At 44.0% G+C, this 22,803-nt stretch overlaps 1 protein-coding gene across 1 annotated transcript in view; it reads left to right on the top strand.

Annotated features, from left to right (window-relative positions):
* The first annotated feature begins 652 nt into the window (after positions 1 to 652).
* The window catches only part of LOC128843945 (uncharacterized), a 41,842-nt gene continuing 19,691 nt past the window's right edge, over positions 653 to 22,803 (top strand). Inside the window, exons 1-20 of the mRNA XM_054041089.1 lie at positions 653 to 724; positions 2,969 to 3,061; positions 3,501 to 3,526; positions 3,965 to 3,983; positions 4,539 to 4,566; positions 5,199 to 5,271; positions 6,219 to 6,371; positions 6,766 to 6,974; positions 8,159 to 8,250; positions 8,745 to 8,851; positions 9,501 to 9,865; positions 10,444 to 10,547; positions 11,266 to 11,384; positions 12,556 to 12,741; positions 14,115 to 14,311; positions 14,586 to 14,677; positions 16,681 to 16,781; positions 17,508 to 17,678; positions 21,377 to 21,588; positions 22,021 to 22,124. Of these exons, the coding sequence (XP_053897064.1) occupies positions 3,004 to 3,061; positions 3,501 to 3,526; positions 3,965 to 3,983; positions 4,539 to 4,566; positions 5,199 to 5,271; positions 6,219 to 6,371; positions 6,766 to 6,974; positions 8,159 to 8,250; positions 8,745 to 8,851; positions 9,501 to 9,865; positions 10,444 to 10,547; positions 11,266 to 11,384; positions 12,556 to 12,741; positions 14,115 to 14,311; positions 14,586 to 14,677; positions 16,681 to 16,781; positions 17,508 to 17,678; positions 21,377 to 21,588; positions 22,021 to 22,124 (2,416 nt within the window). The 5' untranslated portion in view covers positions 653 to 724; positions 2,969 to 3,003. The remainder of the gene's footprint in view (positions 725 to 2,968; positions 3,062 to 3,500; positions 3,527 to 3,964; positions 3,984 to 4,538; positions 4,567 to 5,198; positions 5,272 to 6,218; positions 6,372 to 6,765; positions 6,975 to 8,158; positions 8,251 to 8,744; positions 8,852 to 9,500; positions 9,866 to 10,443; positions 10,548 to 11,265; positions 11,385 to 12,555; positions 12,742 to 14,114; positions 14,312 to 14,585; positions 14,678 to 16,680; positions 16,782 to 17,507; positions 17,679 to 21,376; positions 21,589 to 22,020; positions 22,125 to 22,803) is intronic.

The raw sequence follows: 22,803 nt of genomic DNA on the forward strand, positions 1-22,803 counted from the left end.
GAATATTTGCTTTGTATATTTTGACCAGGGAGGTTGACAATTTTTGTCCTATCAGTTACTAAGCTTTTTGAAGCTCAACATCCATTGTCATTAAATAATTATTGTTCGCCCCCTCTAATTTCCCTCAATTGTGAAAATTTAAATTGATCAAAACAGGAAAAAATACTCAGAACCCATAATATTGTGTCACAGTGAAAATTGTAATCAGTAAACATATAAAAAATGCTTAAATGTAAACAAATATCCACTGAAATGGCAAAAAATCAAAATCAAATTCTGCCATGTCTATTTTATAAGAGCAATAAAACGATTTAACTGCATAGCTAAAATTCATGTGAAATTCTTTGACTTTCTTCCTCCAGCTTTGCGATTGTCCATCTCCATGTTGGATGGGTGAAGGTGGGGCACAGATGTTTAAACAGTGGCTTTAACTATAGTGACATGATTTTTTTGCTCTGCCCAAACTGCCCAAACCCGTGCCAAAGAACGAGGCTGTTCTGTGACACATAAGGATGCCTAACGGAGGGCGGGGCCGTTTTTGTTTCTTGGAACCAAGTCAAAGCAGGAGCCTTGCATTGCTCACTGCATTCCCTCCGTTCATCTGGATGTCAGCATATAAAAAGGTGATGCTGCAGAAAGTGCCACCTCCGGTCTTACTGAACACATTTGGCTCCTGGAATGCATGTCACTCTCTGGAACGCATGAGGTTGTGAAGAAAGAGACAGTAAGTTTTGGGGGTACTTTCCCCACTCATTCGTTTTTATTACAGGATAAGCAGGTTAATGATAACAGTACCAAGGGGAGGGTATGGCATGCCATGCTGTATTGTACATGATGCTACAGTTTTAGGTAGTTTGTTAAAACAGCGGTTCTCAAACTGTGTTCCAGGAGGCATTTTCACGACTGGTCGTACATACAGACTGTATGATATGATCAGTTCAATCTACCAGGATTTATTATAGTAATATATGCAGGCAAAGTGCTCAGCAACTCTGGTGATCAAATCAGTGTGAAGACACTGCAAAAGGGAGAGAAAATTGTAATTATACAATTTACAAAACTCTTGCACGGGAGGGTGTTTAGGTTGTTGGGCTTTTATGCAGAGAATTGCACAAGTGATGAGCTAACCTGTGCTGTAGCTTAAGCCTTTAGCTTCATTCATCTCAAGGCAACACATTCATACAAAAGCAAGAGCGATTGTCTCTGGTGTGAGGGATGCTGGATGACAACACTGAGATGTGTTAAAGGGGACGGGTATTCGCTTGTTACTGAATGACAAGGTGCTGAGCCAAACAAGATCTGCTTTGGGCTGGGCAACAGAATAGTGACTGCTAACAAAAATAAAATCACCTGCGATGAAGGTGACCAGATGGCAAGTGTGAAAAATCAGGACAGGTGGTGGGTCACCGCGATTCAGTCAAATATTTTGAGTCTGTTTTAGCTTTGAGGTAACGCGTCTGTTCATCCTTTTTCGGTGGTGACAAATGCCACCTATGTGCCTTTGGAAAAGATCACTCCAGTCATTCAATCTCCTTCATTTCATGAGTACTGCGGTCACTGCAACTTACGTGGCATAAATTAGCGACTCTGTGGCCAGAGATGCCAAAGACAGGCGGAGAAGGAGAGTGACCACTTACTGCTTGACGGGGTCCCTCCAAGCGCTGACGGTGGGAGGGCGCTGTCATTGTTTCCATGGGATATGGTGGGGAGGGGCCTGTAGTGTCCCTCACACTGCAATAAAGAAAGGCTTGGTTATAGTGAATGCAAAGAGGATTCTTTATTCAGGATGCTACCTGCACATAGACAGAGTCTCGTTTTCCATGGTTCTCAAGCTCCCAGACCAGAGAACTCAGCTTATGTCACCCAAAGCCTGCCTAAATTCTGACCTGGACGATGCAAGCCTGGAGTAGACAGTGATCACACTACAGTGCCTTGCTTCCAGACACGTACTTATTTCCCTTGGGGTGGATGCAGACTGTGTTTTGCTAAGTCGTCTTCCAGCCACAGCCCCACAGTGTCTTTCCCTTTGGTTTCGTTAGAACATGCAACAGCAACTCCTTTTCAGCCAGCGGGGCAGAGTGAAGCCAGATCTAGGCTAGCCAGATCTCATGCAATGTGATCATATCAACGTTTACCATCGTCTAAGGCAAGTCAGTGACATGGGGCTTTTCTTTGAAAACTGAGGAGCATACGCTTTGTATGTATGTTCCTGCTACTTATAGACCAGGGTGTATTCGATTAAAGCGACGCACATCGCAGCAGGTAACAGCTACCGGATATTGGAGCTGATCTCGTCGAGCAGTGACAGTGGGTAGCATGGCAGATGTGGCAATTTTTGTGGTTGGCAACAATTATTTTGCCTTTTGTGCTAGTTCTTGCTGGTTTTTTAATCTACACTTAAGCCAGGTGATAGCTTCCAACGTGTCTGATTAATGAAGTGTTTAGACAGTGCCCTGATAGAGCTTGTTTTGTTTCTTCTACCATGAGACTTTTGATTTTGACCCCGTTTTGCACACAAATTGATGTCTCCCTCTTCATCCACCTCACCCTTGGGACTTCCCTAGTGGGGAAGAAGGTTTTACATGCCTCCCATAATGACCACCTAAGTGCTGGGGTGGGGCAGCCCCCCCAAAGAGCTGCCTCCAAAGCAAAGAAGGGCGAGATGTGTTACCCCAACAGCAGTTTGTCCTGGTCACAAAAGGGTTAGTGATGAGGAGTTTGCAAGAGCACAAGGAAGTAATGGTGGAAAGAAGGAAGAGGAGACAACACGAGTGACCATGAGTCCCGACATATCCCATGGCAAATTAAACAGGGAGGTGAAAATGACCCTCTGAAACTCAGATCTGCAGCTTGATGCAAAGCTCTGATATAAGAACAATCTTACCCCCTTAGCAGGAGGGGGAATGGCAGGAGTTTAGCCGTGTTGAGGAAAGAAGGCTCACAAACTGGTAAAATATTTTCTTTTCAGGCCTGCATAGAGGGTCCAGGGGAAAGAGAAAAACTATGAAGGGGAAAAAAGGGCCAGCAATTTTAGCTGCCCTTGTAATTATACTCATTTCAGGTAAGTTATTTAGCCTAATTAGCTATAGAGCATTGCTAGTAATCTAATCCCCAATGTAACTGAACATACACTTGGGATCTATCATAACAAACCATCTTTGCTGTTGTCAGTTCCCCAGTGCTGGGAAGTTGTTTGAGTCAACTTCACCCGATATTCATCAAAGCAAATTATTATTATTATTAGCACTTTTTCATATGACTCTATTATTGGTAGTCCTTCCGAGACATGAAAATGATTTACAGCGGCACCATGAAAGGTGAATTGCATCTCACCCTCAGTATCACTAGCGTGATTTTTGTATTTAAAAAAGGAAATCTGCAGATCTTCAAAGCCACCTCCCTCTATTTCTGCTTTATGTGGGTGGCCAGGTTTTGTGGTAGGTTAGGAGAAAACCAGCTTCTTTCCATCAGTTTAACTATCTCATTTGGTTTTTTTTTAGGTCACCATGTAGAAGGTTTAAATCTGGTACGTACGTAAAACCATCACTTGCCCCTTTTTTTCTGTTTGTTTGTTTGAACTGCTGGTGGCACTTAAAATAGCTCAAGGTATCTAGAGGGGTTACATTGCAATTTTGAATATTTCCTTCCTTAAAGCCAGATCTATCCATTGCAGTGAATCCTATCTCCACTGAAGGGAATGGAACTAGACTGATTTACTCCGGTTGAGGATCAGATCCATTATATCTTTGGTATAGCGAGACGACCCGGTTGTGCTCAGTGGATCCGATGCGGAGTGTCTTTAACTCTCATCAATACAATATGCCCGATTCAGCCTGCAATGAGCTTATCACTGCCTGCTTCCTAACGAGCCATTCTGAGCTAATTCTGTCCCATGTCACGCGAATGATCGGCTGCGTTCCGTGCTAATATTCTAACCAGCGCTTTTTCTCTATCCTTTTACCAGTGCCCGGCGCTCCCTGTCTGTAAGTAGAGATTATTTTGTTTTTAGCTAAAAGTCCCAGGTGGGCAGTCTCAGCCAAAATGCTAGCTAGGGGGCAGGGCGGAGGCAAACTGGCAGGTCAGCATGGAAGTCATTTGTACAACTGCAGCCACACTGTACATATGCTGGATGAAATTCAGCCCAGTGCAGACGGCCAGGACAAGGTCCATGCATCACGTATTTTGAGGGCACATTTAGAGGTTTATAGGTCTCATGCTGGCCGCTTGCACAAGGTAGAATTTCACCCTCTGTCAATTCACAGAAGCCTCCAAGCTCCAGGGCTCCCAGTCTAGCACATTTCACCTGCACTGAATACAGATGCTCACTAAATAAATGTAATTGTAAGTGCAACATGAATAGAACATAGACATGGAGAAGTGAAAAGGAGAGATTCTCAAGTGTGTGATGGGCAGGACTTGTGATGATCAGACCTTTCTCCTCCCAGTCACAGAGCATTTGAGCACAACCTCAAATCAAGATATTAAAATCATGTCCTAGTCCACGATGCCAAATTTTGTTTACCTTGTTTTTTTCACAGCTCCGACCTACTGTTCCCCGGTTAACAGGTATGTGCCAACAGGAATTGTTATTCTACATACTTTGGATGGGAGGCAGAGAGAATTGGCTTCCTCGGAGAGGCCCTGGGATTCTAAAAATACGATCAGGCCTGAAGGTGTGATGGAAAGACAGTTATGTCAGTGGGCCTGATTCTGGTCTCATCTACATTGATTTCTGTGGCACAGCTCCTGCTTTATACTGGTCTAAATGAGAAGAAAATCAGGTTCATTGGGTGTAACTGACTGGAGAACAGATTTTTCCATGCCAAGGAGGCAATCGCATTAAATCCCTCTAGACTCCAGGAAAGGAATAAATGCTATTGTGTATTATATGTTAAGCAGTGGGGGAGAGATGGGTGGAGCTTAGCTGTGTTCCTGGATGTGGGACTGTTACCCCAGTTATGAAATATCATGTTGTTAGTTATTCTTTGATAATGTATACAATGCTCTTCTGTACTCTAGTTAGCACTCTCCTCCCCCATGCTGTATTGTAAACTCATGTACATTGGTATACCGGGCCTGGGCCAATGCCCACTGAAGTCAATCGGAAACTTTCCATTGACTTTAACGGGCCGTGGATCAGACCGGTAAAAAGCAGCTTTTATGAAACCAGTTCTACAGGAATATTGTTTCCTTTGCAGGGTGGCTCTAAACACTAGCCTGGAGAGCGGTGACAGGTGCCGATTCACACTCCCCCAGTACGCGTGTGCTTCGGTAAGTCAGCTCCATTGCAGTAACGAGCAGGCCGAGATTTCTAGTCCTGAGTTCTCGCACGCTACATTTTTAACCCATTCAATGATATTCACACATAACCCCCCAACACCACATCGGCCCCTGAAACCACTTTGCTCCGAAGTCACTCCTGGAAGAGTGTGTTAGGCAGAGGCTGGCACAGGGAGTCAGGAGGCCTGAATTCCATTGGCCGAGTAAACTTGGGCTAATCACTTCATTGCTTTCAGTTACTCCTGTAAAATGGGGCTCAATTGATGTTGAGAATCTGGTCTGAAAGGCACTGGAGAAGGGCTAAACGCATCATCTGCTGTTCAAACTTCCCCTGATGATTGATTGTCATACTGCCAGGCTGTTGTTTCAGTCTTCTGATAATCACTATTTTCCAGGCACAGGGAGTGTATTATCTCCGGGAAATTTCTCACCAGAAAGCCGGTTCTTGTGAGAGATCCAGCCCAGATTTGCAGACCCAAGAGGTTCTGAGAAAGATGGAAATTTGCAGCCCTTTGGAGTTTCACTCATTAGCAAAGAAGTGCTGTGAGTAGTGAAGTAGCAGCCACCAGACCCATGGGCAGATTTGTAACAGCTAAAGGGTAGAGAGCATGACTCTCATTGGATAAGCACACACTATATTCAGTGGCATGCCTCTACAGTAGCTTTTCCTAATCATTTGTTGCTAGTCACTGAAAGTTAAATCCCACAGTTCTTACTCGGGTAAAACTGATTTTCCTGAGAGATGCTGGGCATTTGCAGCTCCCATTCAAGTCAATGACCCTTCCGAGTTGAAATCCATTGGAGTTGCAAGTTCTCAAAACTTCTCAGGCATTTGCTCGAGCCAAAACTGAGTAAGAACAGCAGGATTTGGCCCTGGATCTGTATGTGCAGATTGTAATACCCTGCTGATTTCTTGAATTTGTTCATATTTGTCCCAGGGCTCCAACCTGACATCAAACCAACTTTCCTCCATCCTCCAATGCTACATCACAGACCCTGCCGCCCAACTGGACCAAGGGGCATTCCTGTTACTGTTCCAGCAAGTCAGCAGAGAAGTGCTGCAAACTGCTCTGAATGAAATCAGCGTGCAGGTAATAATGGAGTCAGAATGAGACAATGTAGAGCAATCTCATCTCCAGCACTATGCAGAACTATTTTCACAAGATCATTGATAGTTGAAGTTTTTCTTCATGCCACCAAGATGTTTTCGGAAAGCTGAATATGTAAGAAGTTTCCTAGATACATTTTTAAGGTACAATTCTGCAACAAATTCCAGACACACAGGATCACGGTAATAGGTGAATATTAAGAGCAAAGAGGCAATTGATGTACACACATATTACATATTGCACATGATAATAGTCAGCGCTACGTGCATTTACCAATGTTACAAAGGCATATTTTGCATGGCTGACTCAGACTCCTGTTTGGAGTGTTGTAGCTCTAAAAGCACTCCGATTTCAGCATTCCACTTGTTCTTTTTAGATCCTCAGTGACCAGATTACACCAACCTCCAAAGCCTTCCTGCTGAATGCGGCGTGGGAAGTTCTGAAAGCTGACCCTCAAGTGCAAAACGCAGGTTTCCTGGCCTCCTGGTTCCAGGAGACGCTGCACGCCTACCTGACCGTCATCGACGTGAACCTCCTGGACTGCATGACCCAGCTCCCCATCACTTGCGATGGCTTGGCCACAGTGTATGTCCAGCCTAAATCCACACTGATTATAGCACAGATGTTAGGCTCCAGTTGCTTAATGTCCAGCAGCTATTTTGCATTGTGAAGCTGAAATTGTTACTACACAAACCTTGCTCTCTATACTGCTGCCATTTATTGTTCTAATTATTAGTGATAACTATTATTAATGATAATGATGCATTGTTGTTATCAGATAAATAGATAGATAGAGGGGGTGTATGGGGTTAGATAGATAGATAGATAGATAGATAGCCTAGCACAGACACTATTGAAATGTACAGTGCAGAGCACCATCAAGGGGGTCAGTGTCAATCAGATAACAGGTCTACACCTGAAGGCCTACAGTCTAAAGCAGGGGTAATCAATTATTTTTTGTCAAGGTCCACATTTCTTGGTCGAGGTGTAGTCAAGGGAAAGAGAAAATAATACAAAAATAATAACAGTAATAACGGTCCGTTCAAAAGCATCTGGCAGTCCGGATTTGGCCTGCGGTCCACCTATTGACTACCCCTGGGTCTAAAGGCACAAGCCAAGATCAACAGGATAAACAGGATAGATCATATGCAGAGTGGAGTACACTCACTGGAGCCCAGATGTTGACGGCTATAACAGTGTCCACTGGATACTGACGAGAGTATGACCTTTTGTAACCCGGTCGCAGGTCATATGACGGGGGATGCAAATAAAGAGGAGTCCCATACCATGGTATCCATACCATGCATACCAGCTCTCCTGTGCATCAGAACTTTATTTCAGTACACGCCTGAGCTGTCAATGGGGCTTATGAAGAAGACACACGAGCAGATCCTCAACCGTAGCTCCATGGACTTTAAAGGAGCCTTGACAGTTTATACCAGCTGAGGACCTGCCCCAGAGACAGGAGCTGGTGATGGAGGCAAAAGGGAGCAGGGAGGTGGGAAAGTTGGGCAGAGGATAAGGAGCAGGATGGGGGCATAGGAGGAGATGAGAACTGAGATGGCAGGGACTCAAGCGTGTGTCTGCCAATCACATGTTCTCCTTAGGTTTGACTTCAACTTGCACCAGACACCCACGTTTTCAAAGGTTTGACGTTTACCTAAGAATATGGGGGGAAAGGAATGATGTGAAAGATAAATAGATATGACAAGGCAGCAAACGGCAACAGCCTCAGTTTGATGGTGTCCCTTCTGAATCCCCTTCATTAGCGTGCAAGCTCTGGACAGTGTGTATTCCAGGATGGACAACAGCACTAGACAACTGGTAGCCAACTGGATTGGGAGATTCCTTACAACAAATGGTAAGTGATCAGCGTCTAGAGTCAAATACATTCCTGGCCTAACTCCACGGAAGTCCAGGGAGATCCTGAAGACCATGTAGATTAATACCATATAAATCAATATGTAAGATCTATTGCCTGAGGAATGAGGATTATTAAACAGGCTGGTCAAATAATGGAGAAATATGTTCACAAGTATGTAGTCAGTGGGGAAAAAAATCCTTCAAAATTGGCAATGAACATTATTGGACCAACTATGCAGCAAAAATGTTTCTGCTTTCATCGGCAGCACAGATTTATTTACATAGCTCTTCTCAACTCATCCTGATCTCTGACATGTAAAAACGGTGAGGAGAAGATCCATGAGAAAGCAAATGACGCTCCAGGGACTAAGTTGATCCCTAGTGTAACTCCACTGTGTTTTTCCTATATGCCTTTTCTTTTTCTCTGGGCTAATAAGAGACACAGAGCCCACGCTCATAGAGAAATAAGAGTTTCTTTATGTGTTGCTTTAGTTTGCCAAAAAAGTTCAGCAAAAGAGTGGATACTAAGCAACTGGAAGAGTTTCCGACACTACGCCTCATATAATGAGTTCACAACTTCCTGGAGTGGTTTTGATGGGGTAAGAATTTACTTTGAAAAGATTCATTCATTTAGCTATGTCCACCACTAGGTCAGTAGCAAATATTTGGATTCCAGTATAAATATTTGAAGGATCATGTTTTGGTTTTGAAAATTACCTTCTGGTTTTACTTAACTATAATATTACAATACATCACTAAATGCACTTCTACAAAGTGCATTCAAGGCTCTGAACTGTACTCTATAGCATGTAATACACCTTATCATATAACAATGCCGTCATGCAGTAGGATTTGTTGCTGCAGTTCTGCTCCCTGGGCCAGGCAAAACTCCCATTAGATGTTAAGCTCTTTGGAGCAGGAACACCTATCTTCACACACGTCTGTAAAGCACCCAGGAACTGCTGGCAACTCTGTCTGTTTAGATGAAAGTCAGGGGGAGTTTTGCTTACTAGGGACTGCAGGATCCAAGCTCTGAGCCAAAGGCATTGACGTTGGGAGTTGTCTTTCCAGTGACCTTAATGGACTTTGATTCAGGTTCCAAGTGCCCAGTGTGTGTCCTAAATTTACATCAAAGTTGTTGGCAAGCCGGTAACCACACTGATTTGTTCAGGTTTTCTTGTTCCAAAGCTTAATGCTTGCTCCCAGGGCCAAGATGCAGAGCTTTTAATCCGACACATTTATTTCTAGTTTGCAGCCCTGGATGTCCTCACAGCCAGCCAACTAGCACAACTCACTGCCTTTCACAACGTGTTCTCCAACAGCAGCACGGCTGCAGGCGTCATCCATGTCCTCAGCTCCAGTGATGTCCTCTACCTCGATGGCTACTTGACTGAGTTATCAACTTTAAGCCTGACCCCTCCATTCGACCGTGAAGTGATGTATTCAGTGCTGGAGACTATTCTAAAAAAAGTCAACGAGAGCTTCCCAGATCTCTGTTCCCCCTCCTTGAAAGACTTGTTTCAGGTTAAACTGAAGATGCTGCTGCCTGTTACTGATGCAAATATCCTGAGTCTCTTCCCAACAAAAATAGGTTGCACTGACTTCCAGGATATGTGAGTCTATATGTCATCTTTTGTGAGGTTCAAAACCATCTGATTAATTTTTCATAAGTGAGTTTTTCACGTGCCTTTTCCCTTTCACGTTTTGGCTGGGAAATAAAGTGGAAGTACCAAGAAAAGGGCTGTTCTTTCTGTGCCTGGTTCTCCTCTCATATTGGTGTAAACCAGGAGTAGCTCCATAGAAGTTAATGGAGTTTCAGTGGTGAAAAATCACCATAAGTGAGAGCAGAATCTATCTTTCTGAGCAGGCCAAAGCCAGCAAAGATGCCCTCATGACAGCTGCAGACCAGTGAAGTTCAGATTAGCCTCTGATCAGCAGTTTAGCTTCCCCCATCACTAACAGCTCCTTGGGTCTTCCAGTCCTCACTGGCAGACCAGAGGGAAACGATGCATAGTTCATTTCCAAGCCAACAATTCACAAGCTCCCAACAACCTGATAAGTGGGCCATAAAAAGCTGAAACTCTCTTAGGTTTCAAGGATGATATTTCTGGTCCAGAGGGATTAAGGGAGTGACTGAGGATGACTTCAACTGGAGACATCAAAAGCATGTTTTGTTTTGTTTACCTTCCAGCTACAAAGGATTGAATTCTGTCCACAGCAAGTTAGATCCCGACACGCAGAAGGCCGTATACCAAGCCCGACTGAACTTTCTGAATGGGCAGGTGGCAAAAGAAGGTAATTTTCTGTTGTATTTAGCTGTCTTCTATCATTTTCTAAGCGTCTCAGTGCTAAAGTCGTACCCTACAATTTGGGGATATCTTCTCTCCATACACTTGTCTGTTCCATAGCTGCCATCCTTGGGAATTGGGCAAATGCAGGAGGCCCCTTAGAGTTAATAAGGTCCACCTGGATTTTCCAGTCCAGAGTGTGAAATGACATCCTTTAGCGAGAGAAGCTGCACCAAACAGAAATAATGCCCACCGTTCGAGAATCATGAAGCATTTCACAGACACTAGTTGATTAAGCTGCCCTAGCCTTTTGTGAGGTATCACGGGAAAGTATGTTTTATAGCCGGTTTGCAGATGGACCAACTGAAACAGAGGGTAAGACGACTTCTCCAAGGGCACACAACCAGCCAGTGCCACAACTTGCAATGGAATGCCAGTTTCCTGACTCCCAGTCATCTGCTCTAACTACTAGTCCTTAATGCCACCCTGAACAGTATTGCAAAGTCCAGTGGACTAGGAGATTTCTAAGATCAATGGAGCGCAGCTATGGCTATGGAGCTGTCTCTAACTTCTATCCTTTTGGAACAGAGCTACTTTTTCCACTTGGCTTTGGCTGGCTGGCAGAACTTATCACCTGGTTTATTACAAACTTCCCCCTTGTATTTTTCCTGCTGACTGACACTGATGTTACCCTCTGACTGTTCAGTTTTCCATGTCTCTTGCAGGAGTAGCTTGTACATTCACAGCTGATAACAGCAGAGACTGGTTGCAGGAAAACTTTGGGCTCTCCAGTGTCTACGCTGACTACAGTGATTTAATCCGGCTCGATCCTGGCTTTAATGGAGTAAGTACGACCCCAGGCAAAATTCCCACTGATGCTGGGATTTCATCTGTAAGGTGAAATTCACCGCGGTGCACAGAGCCTGCACAAGAACAAGCTCCACTGATGTCCCACTCAGGGATAAGAGAGACTCAAGTAGTGCACAACAGGGAAGGGTAGGAAACAGTTTTCCCATCCCATGAAAATTTGCAAGATATAAAAAAAAATTTCCTGTTCTAAATCAGAATAAAATAATCAAAATCTCAAACATTTTCGTGAACAGAAAATCTGAAAAAATGGGTACAAATCAATCTAAACATTTTATTTTCATAATTTCCAAAAATTTCTTTTCAATTTTCACTATGTTTTCACCCCCCTCATACCCCTAGAATTAGCTTAAATTTTGAAACGAAAAGTTGTCTCAAACCAGAAGCCTGGAATTTTTCATTTTGGAAATGTCAAAACAAAATGCTTCAACGATTTAGAAACTTTTTCAAAAAATTTTGAGTGGAAAAATTCCATAAAACTGACCTTTTACTGCAAAAAGTTTTGTTTTTGATGAATCAGCATTTTCCAACCAAAACATTTTGTTGAGAAATTCTTGACCAGCTCTAGTGCATAGCTCTTTTGTAGGCGTTCTGCACACTGGTTAATTTCACCCTTTTAAATATTCATTCATGTGTGAAAGAGACCACAGCTGGTGAAATTATTTGTTAGAGGAATAAAATTCATTCCAAATTTGGCCCCTTTCTGGTTCAGAAACCAACCCTGATTTCTTTCCGGCATGTGCCTAATATATACTTGACAAACTGGGATGAATAATTTCTGGCTTTGTGTTATTCTGGAATTCTTCACTTCAGTTATTTACTATTTGTAATTTGTTGTGTGTGGATGGTCACTTAAGTCATGAGACTTTGTTCCTGTTCCCTGATTGGGTGACTGAAACTTTAAAACTAGAGTCTAATAAATAATGAATGATGCATGAATGTTTGTGTTGGAATTAATGAAATTTTCTAACATTTTCATGAATAACCAGTCCCCCCGCCACAACACTAAGGAATAATATATGATTCACAGTGAATGGAGCTCATTGTTTTGAGTCACAAAAATATGGATAAATACATTTTAAAACTTATCTGGCTCTATGTGTGACCCTAGTTCTGTATAATTCAACTCTAATTTCTTTTCCTTTTAGTATGAGGTGACGGATTTGCTAACTGCAACACAACTGGGGAAACTGGTTGTCATCTCTGGCATCCTAACTGACAGCACCAGAGTCAATGCAGAGATTGATGCAACAAACGTGATGAACACCCTCAAAAGCAGAAACGTATCTGAACTGCAGACCTTCCTGTCTGAAGTCAATATGCTCGTAAAACAAGTAAGAGAGTTCCTTTGGCAGTGGGTGCTACCACCTATGGGCCTGATTCTGTATCCCTTGCTCACATTGGGCCTGATTCTCATTTACGTCAGAGCCTCTTTGCCCTGCCCTGACAGTGAAGTGGCCCTAAAGTGGGTGTTTTTGCAAATCAGACCCATTGAGTAGCACTGACTCATGCAAATGGTCCCACTGCTATTCAGCATGATTGAGGGTTGTAGACTCTGTCCCTAAAAGGGCATGTTTCAAAGACTCATACAATGTGGCCTAGAACAGCAAGAGACAGCTGAGTGACTGATACTCATTTAATTGGCCACACATAGATGCCATTAAATGGTAACAATCAGTTAATGGATTTCAGACGGAACCAGAAAACTACCATTTGAACAGCATGAGATGAGCTCAATAACGAAGTGGAACTGGCTTCTAACAGCGAGGACATTTCTGATAGATGCAGGGGAATCAGAACCACTAGAAATCTTAATCATGGCGTGAAAAGTACCAGCTGAAGCAGTCCAGAGATATGGTCATGCAAAACTACTAAGTAGAAGGATTAGATGATCTATCCTAGCTTCCTTCCACCCCATACGATTCTATGAATCGGTGGTCTAAGTTCTTCTTCTCTAATAGTTGCAACAGTATGTGTAAAGTTATGGGGCTGATTGACGCTAGGGACTCATCCTTTACATGTATAATTCTGGGCACTCCGAAACCAGTGCATGCACTTTTTGTTTCCCATCACCTGTGCATACCAGAGATAGAATTCACACCCGCAGAAGTCATTTGGACAAAAAGAGATTTGCAAGTGTCAATGCTGTCACCTCCATGCCCCCAAAACAGGCTGACCAAGCCTGAAGCAGGTGTGTGCACACTCACAACTTTTCCCGAGCACAAAGGGAAGCTGCTGTCTAAGAATCAACCTCTTAGCACCTGCAGAATGAAGGATCCTTTCCCAAGTTTATGCTGGAAAAAGAAATCAAGATTTCAAAGATTTTTAAGACCAATTTTCTGTAGTCTCCCAAAAATGTGTATTTCTCAATGGTTATCATTGAGTGAGATTTATATATATAGCAGAAGAATCTTTTGGTGGAAGTTTTAGACTCTTCCAACACAATGTTGTATAAACAGAGTAACAGGACAATTCCAGGAATTTGGAACATAAAGAAGTATGTGGAAAATCAACTCTTGGCTTTCTAAGCCAAACATGAGACATAGAGCCCAGTCCTGCTCCACAGAAGTCAGTGGCAAAATCTTTCATAGACGTCAGTGGGAACAGAATCACACTAATACTATACAATGTCTGGGAGCAAAGATACGTTTCCGTTGCATTGAGGTATGTGCCTCACCTGCTTTGTCTCCAATTCTTTTCTTCCCAGATGAACGTAGTGGTCAGTGTCCGTGATGTGATGCTAAAGGGCATTTTCCAGATTCTGAAGCCACATTTTGCCTCAATGACAATGAGTGATTTTGAATCCTGGTTCAATGGGACATTGACATTGTATCTAGCCTCCATCACCCCTGATGAGTTGATGGCTCTCCCTGCTATAGCTAACTGCACACAGCTACAAACAATGTGAGTAGGGGACCAATTCTCAGGCTTCTTAAACTAGGAATTTGGCTTCCCTCACTCGTTTGTATTGTATTGACGAGGTCACCCATGAGTGTAGGAAGAAAAGCTGGGGGAAAGGGATGATTGAGTGACTGGGAGGAGAAGATGAGAGTTGTGAGCTCGCATAGCTTGTACATTAAAATGTTTCTGAACCCATATGCTGGATGGTGCAGTTAGTTTGAAAACCACAGCAAATAATTGCAGCAGACTATAAGAGTTCTACTGGTTTCTCTTGCAGTGTTAAAGGTTTGGACTATGCATTTGACCAGATGACAATGGAGACAAAGACGGTTGTAACCCAATGGATTGTCAATATTCTTCTAAAAATAGGTGAGTCTTTCCCTCTTTCCTGGTTTGTTCAAATGAGTGGGAAAATAAATAAATAAATAAATAACGTGCCCTTAAATATGTTAGATCTAGAAGCCATATGGATGTCTCCCCATAACTGTGTAATTTCAATAGCTTCCAGGGAATGATGGAGGAAGGGCAAATGGTCAGGAACTCAGTTTTATGGTCATTAAAGATCCTATGGCACCTTTCACAGGGATAGTGTCCTGGTAGGGTGACCAGATAGCAAGTGTGAAAAATCAGGTCATGGTGGGAGGGGTTAGAGTTGCCTATATAAAACAAAGCCCCTAATATCGGGATGCCAGGTCACCCTATGTCCTGAGGAAACTCCAGTATCCTACCACCTAAATTCGCCGCACATTTTCAACCAGATATAACATGCTTCACTTCAAGTTCTAAACTGTTGGGTAGACTTGCAGTATGACGTTAAACAACAACCACACCCGAGAAGCAGCTGCATTTCTGTTGTTGATGAGATGATTCATGCATAGAGAGAACTTTGGGATCCTTTTGGTTGAAAACTCCTTTATAAATATAGTATATTATATTATTATGATTGTTTGTATTCCAGTAGTGTCTAAAGACTTCAACCAGAGTCAGGCCCACCTTATACTAGACACTGTACAAACCAAACATAGAAGATGGTACCTGTCCCCAAGAGCTAACAATCTAAAAGACAAAATGTGCCCAGTAACTGTTCAGACCCAGGGTGTGCAAATTTCTAGCCCTATTCTTAACACGTCTGCAGGTGTGGCTGCCCCATAGTACCCCCTGTTGCCACTTCCTGCCCCAGTTTCCTTCCCCCGAGGTGGGTCTCCCTGGCTCTCCACACACCGGTCTGTGCTGGAGGGGTGGCTTAGCCCTCCGGTCAAGTGATAAACAAACGTAACTCCATGCGGGGTAGCAAAAGTCCAACCCAAAAGGCCCAAAACAAGGAAAAAGGTTCCTCTGCCCTTTGGGGCTTCTCTTCAGCTCATCCGCTGGGCCCCGTTCTCAGCCCCTTTCTGGGCAACCTTTCAGAGTGTTCATGGCTCTGGGACAGAGCCCTCAACCCCCAGGCTGGTTCTTCTGCAGAACAGTTCTCCTGCAAACCCACAGGAGCGTGCCCATTCCCTGCAGTTCCACTGGGAAGACTGGTCACTCTCAGCCCTTTTATAAGGCTCAGATACCCATTAAGTTGTCACCTGACCCAACTTACTCCTGTCCCCCACAAGCTGAGAAGCAACTAATTAATTATGGCACATGTGTGGCTGGCCGCCATCTCCCTTAAAGAGGCCAGTCACCCTGTGACAACATGACAGAGCTAACCGAGTGTTTCTTAGTAGAGGAGAGAGGAATAAAAAAGTCCCCTAAATGAGGCAGGATCCTCCCATTATTATAAGCATCAGCCATAGAGTTGGGCTTCTTGAATCATTTTGTTGTTGTTTTTCTACAACATCCTTTTTTAAAATGTTTATAAAATAAAACAGTTGAAAATTAACTGGGAAACGGCCATGTCGTAATTCCCACTGAATTATTAAACGTTGTTTTATGACATTCTTCCTGGAACTTCTCAGGATCTGACAGCAGTCTTATTAGAAGCTGGTTGGACCATCATTTACATGAATGACAGTTTTAGGTCTTTTCTCTATCTCCTGCCCTAATATCCTGGGAGGGTCTTTTTTGTTGTAATATTTATGTATTCTTTTGACAGCCTTGAAACGGAGGGCTTGTCTACACGAATGTTAAGTCCATGGCAAGCGGGAGCATGAACGGACCTGCACTGACCCGTCCTAACCATTCCTTAATGTGCTAGTCCCGTTTCAAAACGGGGGAGATCAAAGTACACTATGGAATGGATAGTGCGTATCAGCTGGGTGCATGTGGACACTCAGTGTGCTGGGTAGATTGACACCCCTGCTTGTCATGAACTAAATCTGTGTGGAGGCAAGCCCTTAAATACACATGATTTTATTTTTTTAACCTTTATTATTGATGTGTTTTAGATTGCTTGACAACTGAAAACTGGATGGCCCTTAATTTCCAAAGATTCAAGACCATAGCTAACATAACAGACTTCATTGCTGTCAACAGCAACTTTACTGGGGTGAGAATGTTGGTTCTGCCATTTTGTGTCATGTTAATGCCTTGGAGGAACAATATTTCTATCCTGCTTTGATATATAAGTTCAAATCACCACTGAGCCATAAAGGACGAAGGAGGATTTAACTTACCAAACACAGGGTGAAATCCTGACCCCACTGAAGTCAATGGGAGTTTTGCCGTTGACGTACATGGAGCCAGGATGTCCCCTGTATGGTATAGAAAGTATTCCTATTCCCAAGTTAGTGGACCCTCTAGATGAATTTCTGGGTTATAAAGTTTCATTAATAGAAATGATCCCTAGTGTTTCTTCTCATCTTACTATGATCTACTTTGAGAGAATGGATGGTCTTGTGGCTCAAGACTCAAATGATTTGGGCTCAATGCCTAACTCTGACACAGATTCCCTGTGAGGCCCTGGACAATCTGTCTCTGAGTCTGTTCCTCGCCTGTAATATGGGGATGGCAATACTTCTCTTGTCTGTTTTGTCAGATGTGCGGTACAGGGACTGTTTACGTACAGTGCCTAGCACAATGAGGTCCTGATCTTGGTTGAGGCGACAATATTACAAATCATGATCAGCCTTCCTGTGAGAGCGGAAATAGCATAGAGCCAAGTCTCCTTTGGAATAAAGTGTAAGGGAGATTAGCTCCATAGTTCTAGTCCTTGAAAGGCCACTTCAACCAAAGAACAATGTCCCGTACTGTAAATTCTCTCTCTCTGTTTCAGATGGCTCATCTCCAGGAGCTGACCGCAGTCCAGCTGGCGCAGTTAACCTTAACGCAAGAGGTGTTCAGTTCTGTCACCAACACTGAACTAATCTTTGAAAGACTAGCTGAGATGCCAGGCCTCGAGGACCTGGTTGCTTACTGGGACGAGTTTAATATTGCCTATGAGAAGGTATCCTATGGGGACGCAGTTCTATCAGTGGGGCTGAGTTGGAGAGGGTTGGATTTTGAAGAGATGTTTCCCAGTGGCAGACATGCAGGATTGTAGACTTAATGAAGTTAAAAGTATGGTATGGAAGCTTGAGGCATTCCAGTGCCACCGAGAGTTATGGGCGTGGTTGGCTGACGCCTGGAGAGATTCTGAGGTCACGTCTCCCACCATCATTCCTCAGCTATTGATTGTGAGAGCTGGGACTGGTCAAGACTGCTCCAAGGCCATTCCAAGAAGTCCCGCCCCTTCCTACTTGAAAGATGACTAGAGGGATCCCCAGCTAGTGCAACCAGATGTGGCTGCATGGACTTTCGTGCAGTTATGTTGATTTACACAGCTGAGGATCTGACCCTACTTGCCTGTGGCTGACGCTGATTTATTTTCTCTCACATGTGACCATTTCTGGATGGTTTCTGCCTGAAATGGCTCCATTTCTAACCATTCGCGGAGGCTCCTATGACGCGATTAGCAGATCAGGGTGTTTCCCCTCCTCAGTAAATCTAATACTTTTTATCAGGCTAATGGAAGAAACACAGAGTCTCAGACAGCGAGACTCAGACTCCCCAGGTCTCTGCCTCAGGTAAGCTCTGCAACGCGGAGACCTAACTGGTGGGCTAAGGGACAGCTTCCTGAGTAAGGCCCGTGAAAGCTAGCTTTGTACCTGAAGCCAATGCCTTTAGCGTTTAACTTCCCTTTGGAAAAAAGACAGAAGAAAGCGGAGATAAAGCGCATGTCAGAATCTGGTATAAAGCTAGTCTCTGGCTAAAGAAATCACTTTTTTAAAGGTTTTCTTGGGGTCTTTTTTTTTTGTTTGTTTAAATGAAAAAAAAAAAAAATCCCTCCTGGAACTCAGCTGGCCCCACCTTGTTTGTCGACACAGCAGAGGTCTCGTAATATGGTCATTCGCTCTTCCGGACCTTCTTTGCACATGGGCTGAGCACACACGACTCCCCCGAGAGGCATTAGGAGCTGGGGATGCTTAGTGGCCTTGTCACTTTCAGTCTAACTCCAGGCCTGAGTCTGCAAGGTACTCAGGGCTTCCCAAGAGGCAACTGATCTCAATGGGTTTGTCTACACACTAATCCCGGGGTCTGACTCAGGTTTGAGCCCAAGCCCCCCTTCCGTCCACACACAAATCGGCCTGATGCAGGTCAGCAAGCAAGGTTTACAGTGCAGTGTGGATGCCCAAGCACTGGCTTGGAAACACCAGCGCCACAGCCCAGGTCCCACAGAGCCAGGCTTAGTGTACAGTGTAGACGTAGCCAGGGAGAGCTGGAGACAATTGGTGCCTTTTAGGAGCGGCTCAGCACTATGCAGGTGTAAATCTTAGATTTCAGTTTTCGAAACCAATACTCCCTGAAGGAGTCCCTGTGTGGAATCAATAAAGGAAACTGCCCGCCATGGTGAAAACAACACACATGGATTTTCTAGGCCAAAGAGCCCACTGGAGACAGAGATTAAACACGTCGGATGACTTTCCCCTGATCATTTCTTGCGGTTCAAGAGGAAAATAAGCATGGTGTTGTCAATTACAGGACAGATGCCAACAGTGGCAAGATGCCAGCCAGCATGCGTCTTGTGTCAGAAAGGACACAAGTGAACCAGATCCTGAGTTGTTGTAAAACAGCGTCGCTCCATTGACCCAACAGATCGACACTGGAGTAACTCTGTGAAGGGACGTAGCCCAAGTACATAGCTCAAGGGGGGAGGGAGAGCTCAGTGGTTTGAGCACTGGCCTGCTAAACCCAGGGTTGTGAGTTCAATCCTTGAGGGGGCTACTTAGGGATCTGGGGCAAAATCAGTACTTGGTCCTGCTAGTGAAGGCAGGGGGCTGGACTCAATGACCTTGCAAGGTCCCTTCCAGTTCTAGGAGATAGGATATCTCCATTAATAAATAATAAAATAATATAGAAAGTACAATGTGTGAGAATGGAAATCAGATCTATTTGGAGTGGGATTAATGAACATTTCTTGCAATAACAATATTTCCCAAAGTAAGAAGTAGACTATAACCGGTAACAAAATTATGTAAGATTTTGAGAGGACAACACAAATTCATTTCTCTTAGTGGCCTGGATAACTTTAAATATATTTGGTTGCTGCAGAAGGACAAGGTGGGGACATTGAAAAGAAACGGGTGCAATCTTTGCTCTTCTTTCCCTGTTTGTGTCAGAAATTTTATCTCTAGCTGTCTTTGGGCTTCACGATAATTTGTTGGCTATCCTGGGGTAATCTGACAGAATCCTTAGGGATGATGCAGGGTCTGGAAATACTAGCTGGGGTGGAGGGAGTTCTCATGGTTGCTAAACCAGTCTGGAGGCTTTGGAATAGTGATATGAATTTAATGCTGGTGAAAGGTGCTGGATTGACCAAGCCCTGGAGACTGAAGTTCTCTGTTCATCTATTGGACAGATGCAACCAGGGCATCATCAGGGCAAGCTTTCCACATGATGCTTCTTGCCAATGTGCCTCAGTCCTAGGCAAGAGGGCCCACTCCTGGGTACAAGTGGACAGTTCAGTCTCCATGGCTAATTCAATACCTGGGCTCTCTGCTGAGATTGCTAATGAGCTGATTAATTGGAGTGGTGGGTTTGTGGTGTGAATACGTATCCATGATGAACTCAATCAGGTGGCAAGAACTGGGCCACCAAGCAGCCATCACATGCAAACTTTTGGTCGCTACTGACAGGAAGAGAATTCAATGCATTGACTGGGTGGTGAAAGGCTCTGAATCCTTGACTTGCCCTCCCAGCCATCCTGTCCCCTTGTAAGAGAAGGATTTTCCCTTACAATGGTTCTGCGACTAACCAGTAGGCCTGGTCAAGATTTTTCAAAACTTGTCATTTTGATGGAAACTTTTTAATCAAAATTTTAAATTTCAATGAAAAAAAATACACAACATTTTCTTGAAAATGTTATCCCATTTTCCCACCAGCTCTACCATCTGCTATGTCTGCCATCTTGGTTAGCGCCTTCCAAAATGTTCAATGCACAGTAGCTATGGATCTCGCACCATCATGCAACACAGTATCTAAAATGTGAAGATCCCAGTGGAACTCCCTCAGCATGGCTGACACAAAACAACCAGTGATTTGTACAGCAGGGAAAGAGATTCCATCCTACAAGTGAGCTTCAGGGTGCCACATATTTTACTAAACTTCCAGAACACCTGATTCAGCTACAACGGCAGCTTTCATTCTATGTTGCTTCAGAACAGCCCAGTTTCAATGCCAGTATTTTAAGAGTGGGCAAGTACGATAGGTCTGGTTTCCTGATGTAGGGTGCATTTCAAATGGCCATCTCAGGCTAATACTGGCTTCCTTAGTCTGGGTGTCCTGAATAATCTATAGAAACTTGATCTTGGACTTGAATCTATTTAGCACAGTTCCAGGAAAGGAATGAGATGTCGAAGTCCCATCAACAATCACAGAATTTGTGCCCCTAATCTTCTGTGACTTCTTTAGGAAACAGCTCTCCAAAAAGGGTCAGCATTTAAGAAGTAGAAATTGGATCTCCAAGCAGCTTCTGCTTCTAAGAATAGGAATTGGATTGCCAAGAGGCTTCAGCATCTAGCATAGAAACCGGACAAGAAAGGGGCGTGCTTGTATTTTTCAAATCCCCTCAGAGCTTTATGATTCTATTTCTTGTCCCTTGTGTAGCCTTCTGTCCCCATGCTCAATATCTCGATGGAGGTAAAGCACATCATGCTAGCAAGGACAGTGGAGCAGCTGCGTGTTGCACTTCCCACATTCACAGATGCCGACTATGACCTTTGGTTTAAGAAAAGACTCGTGGTCGTCCTGCCTAGCATTAAAGCTGACGTTCTTCAGGAGATCCCCATCAGCTTGTCCTGCAGCTCCTACAAGTCTCTGTGAGTCACAGGTTCCCTTTTTAAACACCCTTTCTTTTCTTGAACATAGAGTTTTGTAAACGAACAACTTGGCGCTGTAGCTTCTAGTTGTGGGTGAACCCCAAAAGGAGCCAACGGTGCCATGGTTACAAAACAAGATTGGGAGTCTTCTATTCCCAGCTGTACCACAAACTTGGCATGTGGACATAGGCATCTCATTCTTCCAGGGCTGCTTAGAACCATGATTTCAGTTTGGACCCACCTCTGGGGTGAAACCTTGGCTCCACTGAAGTCAATGGGAAAGCTCCCATGGATTTCGCTCCTGGTTTTTATTCTAATTGTGAAAGGCAGCCAGAAAGAGTCAGCTTTGCAATAGTTCCCCAGAACTCCACGGCCAGACTCTGTTGGCTCCAGCGCATCCTTGACTCATTCAGGGTTTATTTTATTCTGTAGAATTGCTGGGATCAACGCCGGCTTTTCTGAAATTCCCGAGGATGGCAAGAGGGATGTGTATCGCTACATCGTGTCTTTTCTAACGCAGACGTCTCAGGATACCGGTAATGCCTAACAAAGGAGCTATTTTTTCACAATTCCATTCAGTTGTGAGCTATCGGCCCGCTTTGTGTTTTTTACAACCGCTACTTACATTTACTGAAGTGCATCCCTGTAAAAAGGGCACAATTGCCTACAGGTTGCCTGCTGTACGCGAAGGCGTTGGTGCATGTCTTAATGTTATCTGGCTCCCAAGAGTCCAACATAAGGTAGCGCTGAGTATTGTTCAGGAATGATTTTGGGATTCCCGGTTGTGAAGCAGAGGGATATGGGTGTTTGTGCTGAGCACATTTCTGGTGAGAAAACGCTAAACATTGTGCTCTGTAGGGCCCCTGACCTGAGAATCTGTCAAGTGCATTATAGATAGCCATGAGGAAGCTCCTTGTTGAGGCTTTTAAGAGCATGTAGCCTTGAGCCACTTCCTCTCTCTGCCAGTTATAAGAAAAAAGAAATCAAGACCAGCTGAGATTTGTTTTTAACTCACGTAATACAACAGAAGAGCTGTCACTGTGCAAAGGTGATACGGTGTCTGCCAGTGGTGACTGATTTAGTGGGTGTTGGTCCTGCTTTGAGCAGGGGGTTGGACTAGATGACCTCCTGAGGTCCCTTCCAGCCCTGATCTTCTGTGATTCTATGACTGGACACAGGAGACGTGTCCAATTAACAGAGCTCCATACCAGGGGG

Source organism: Malaclemys terrapin, chromosome 10 (assembly GCF_027887155.1).
Source record: "Malaclemys terrapin pileata isolate rMalTer1 chromosome 10, rMalTer1.hap1, whole genome shotgun sequence".
Lineage (NCBI taxonomy): Eukaryota > Metazoa > Chordata > Testudines > Emydidae > Malaclemys > Malaclemys terrapin.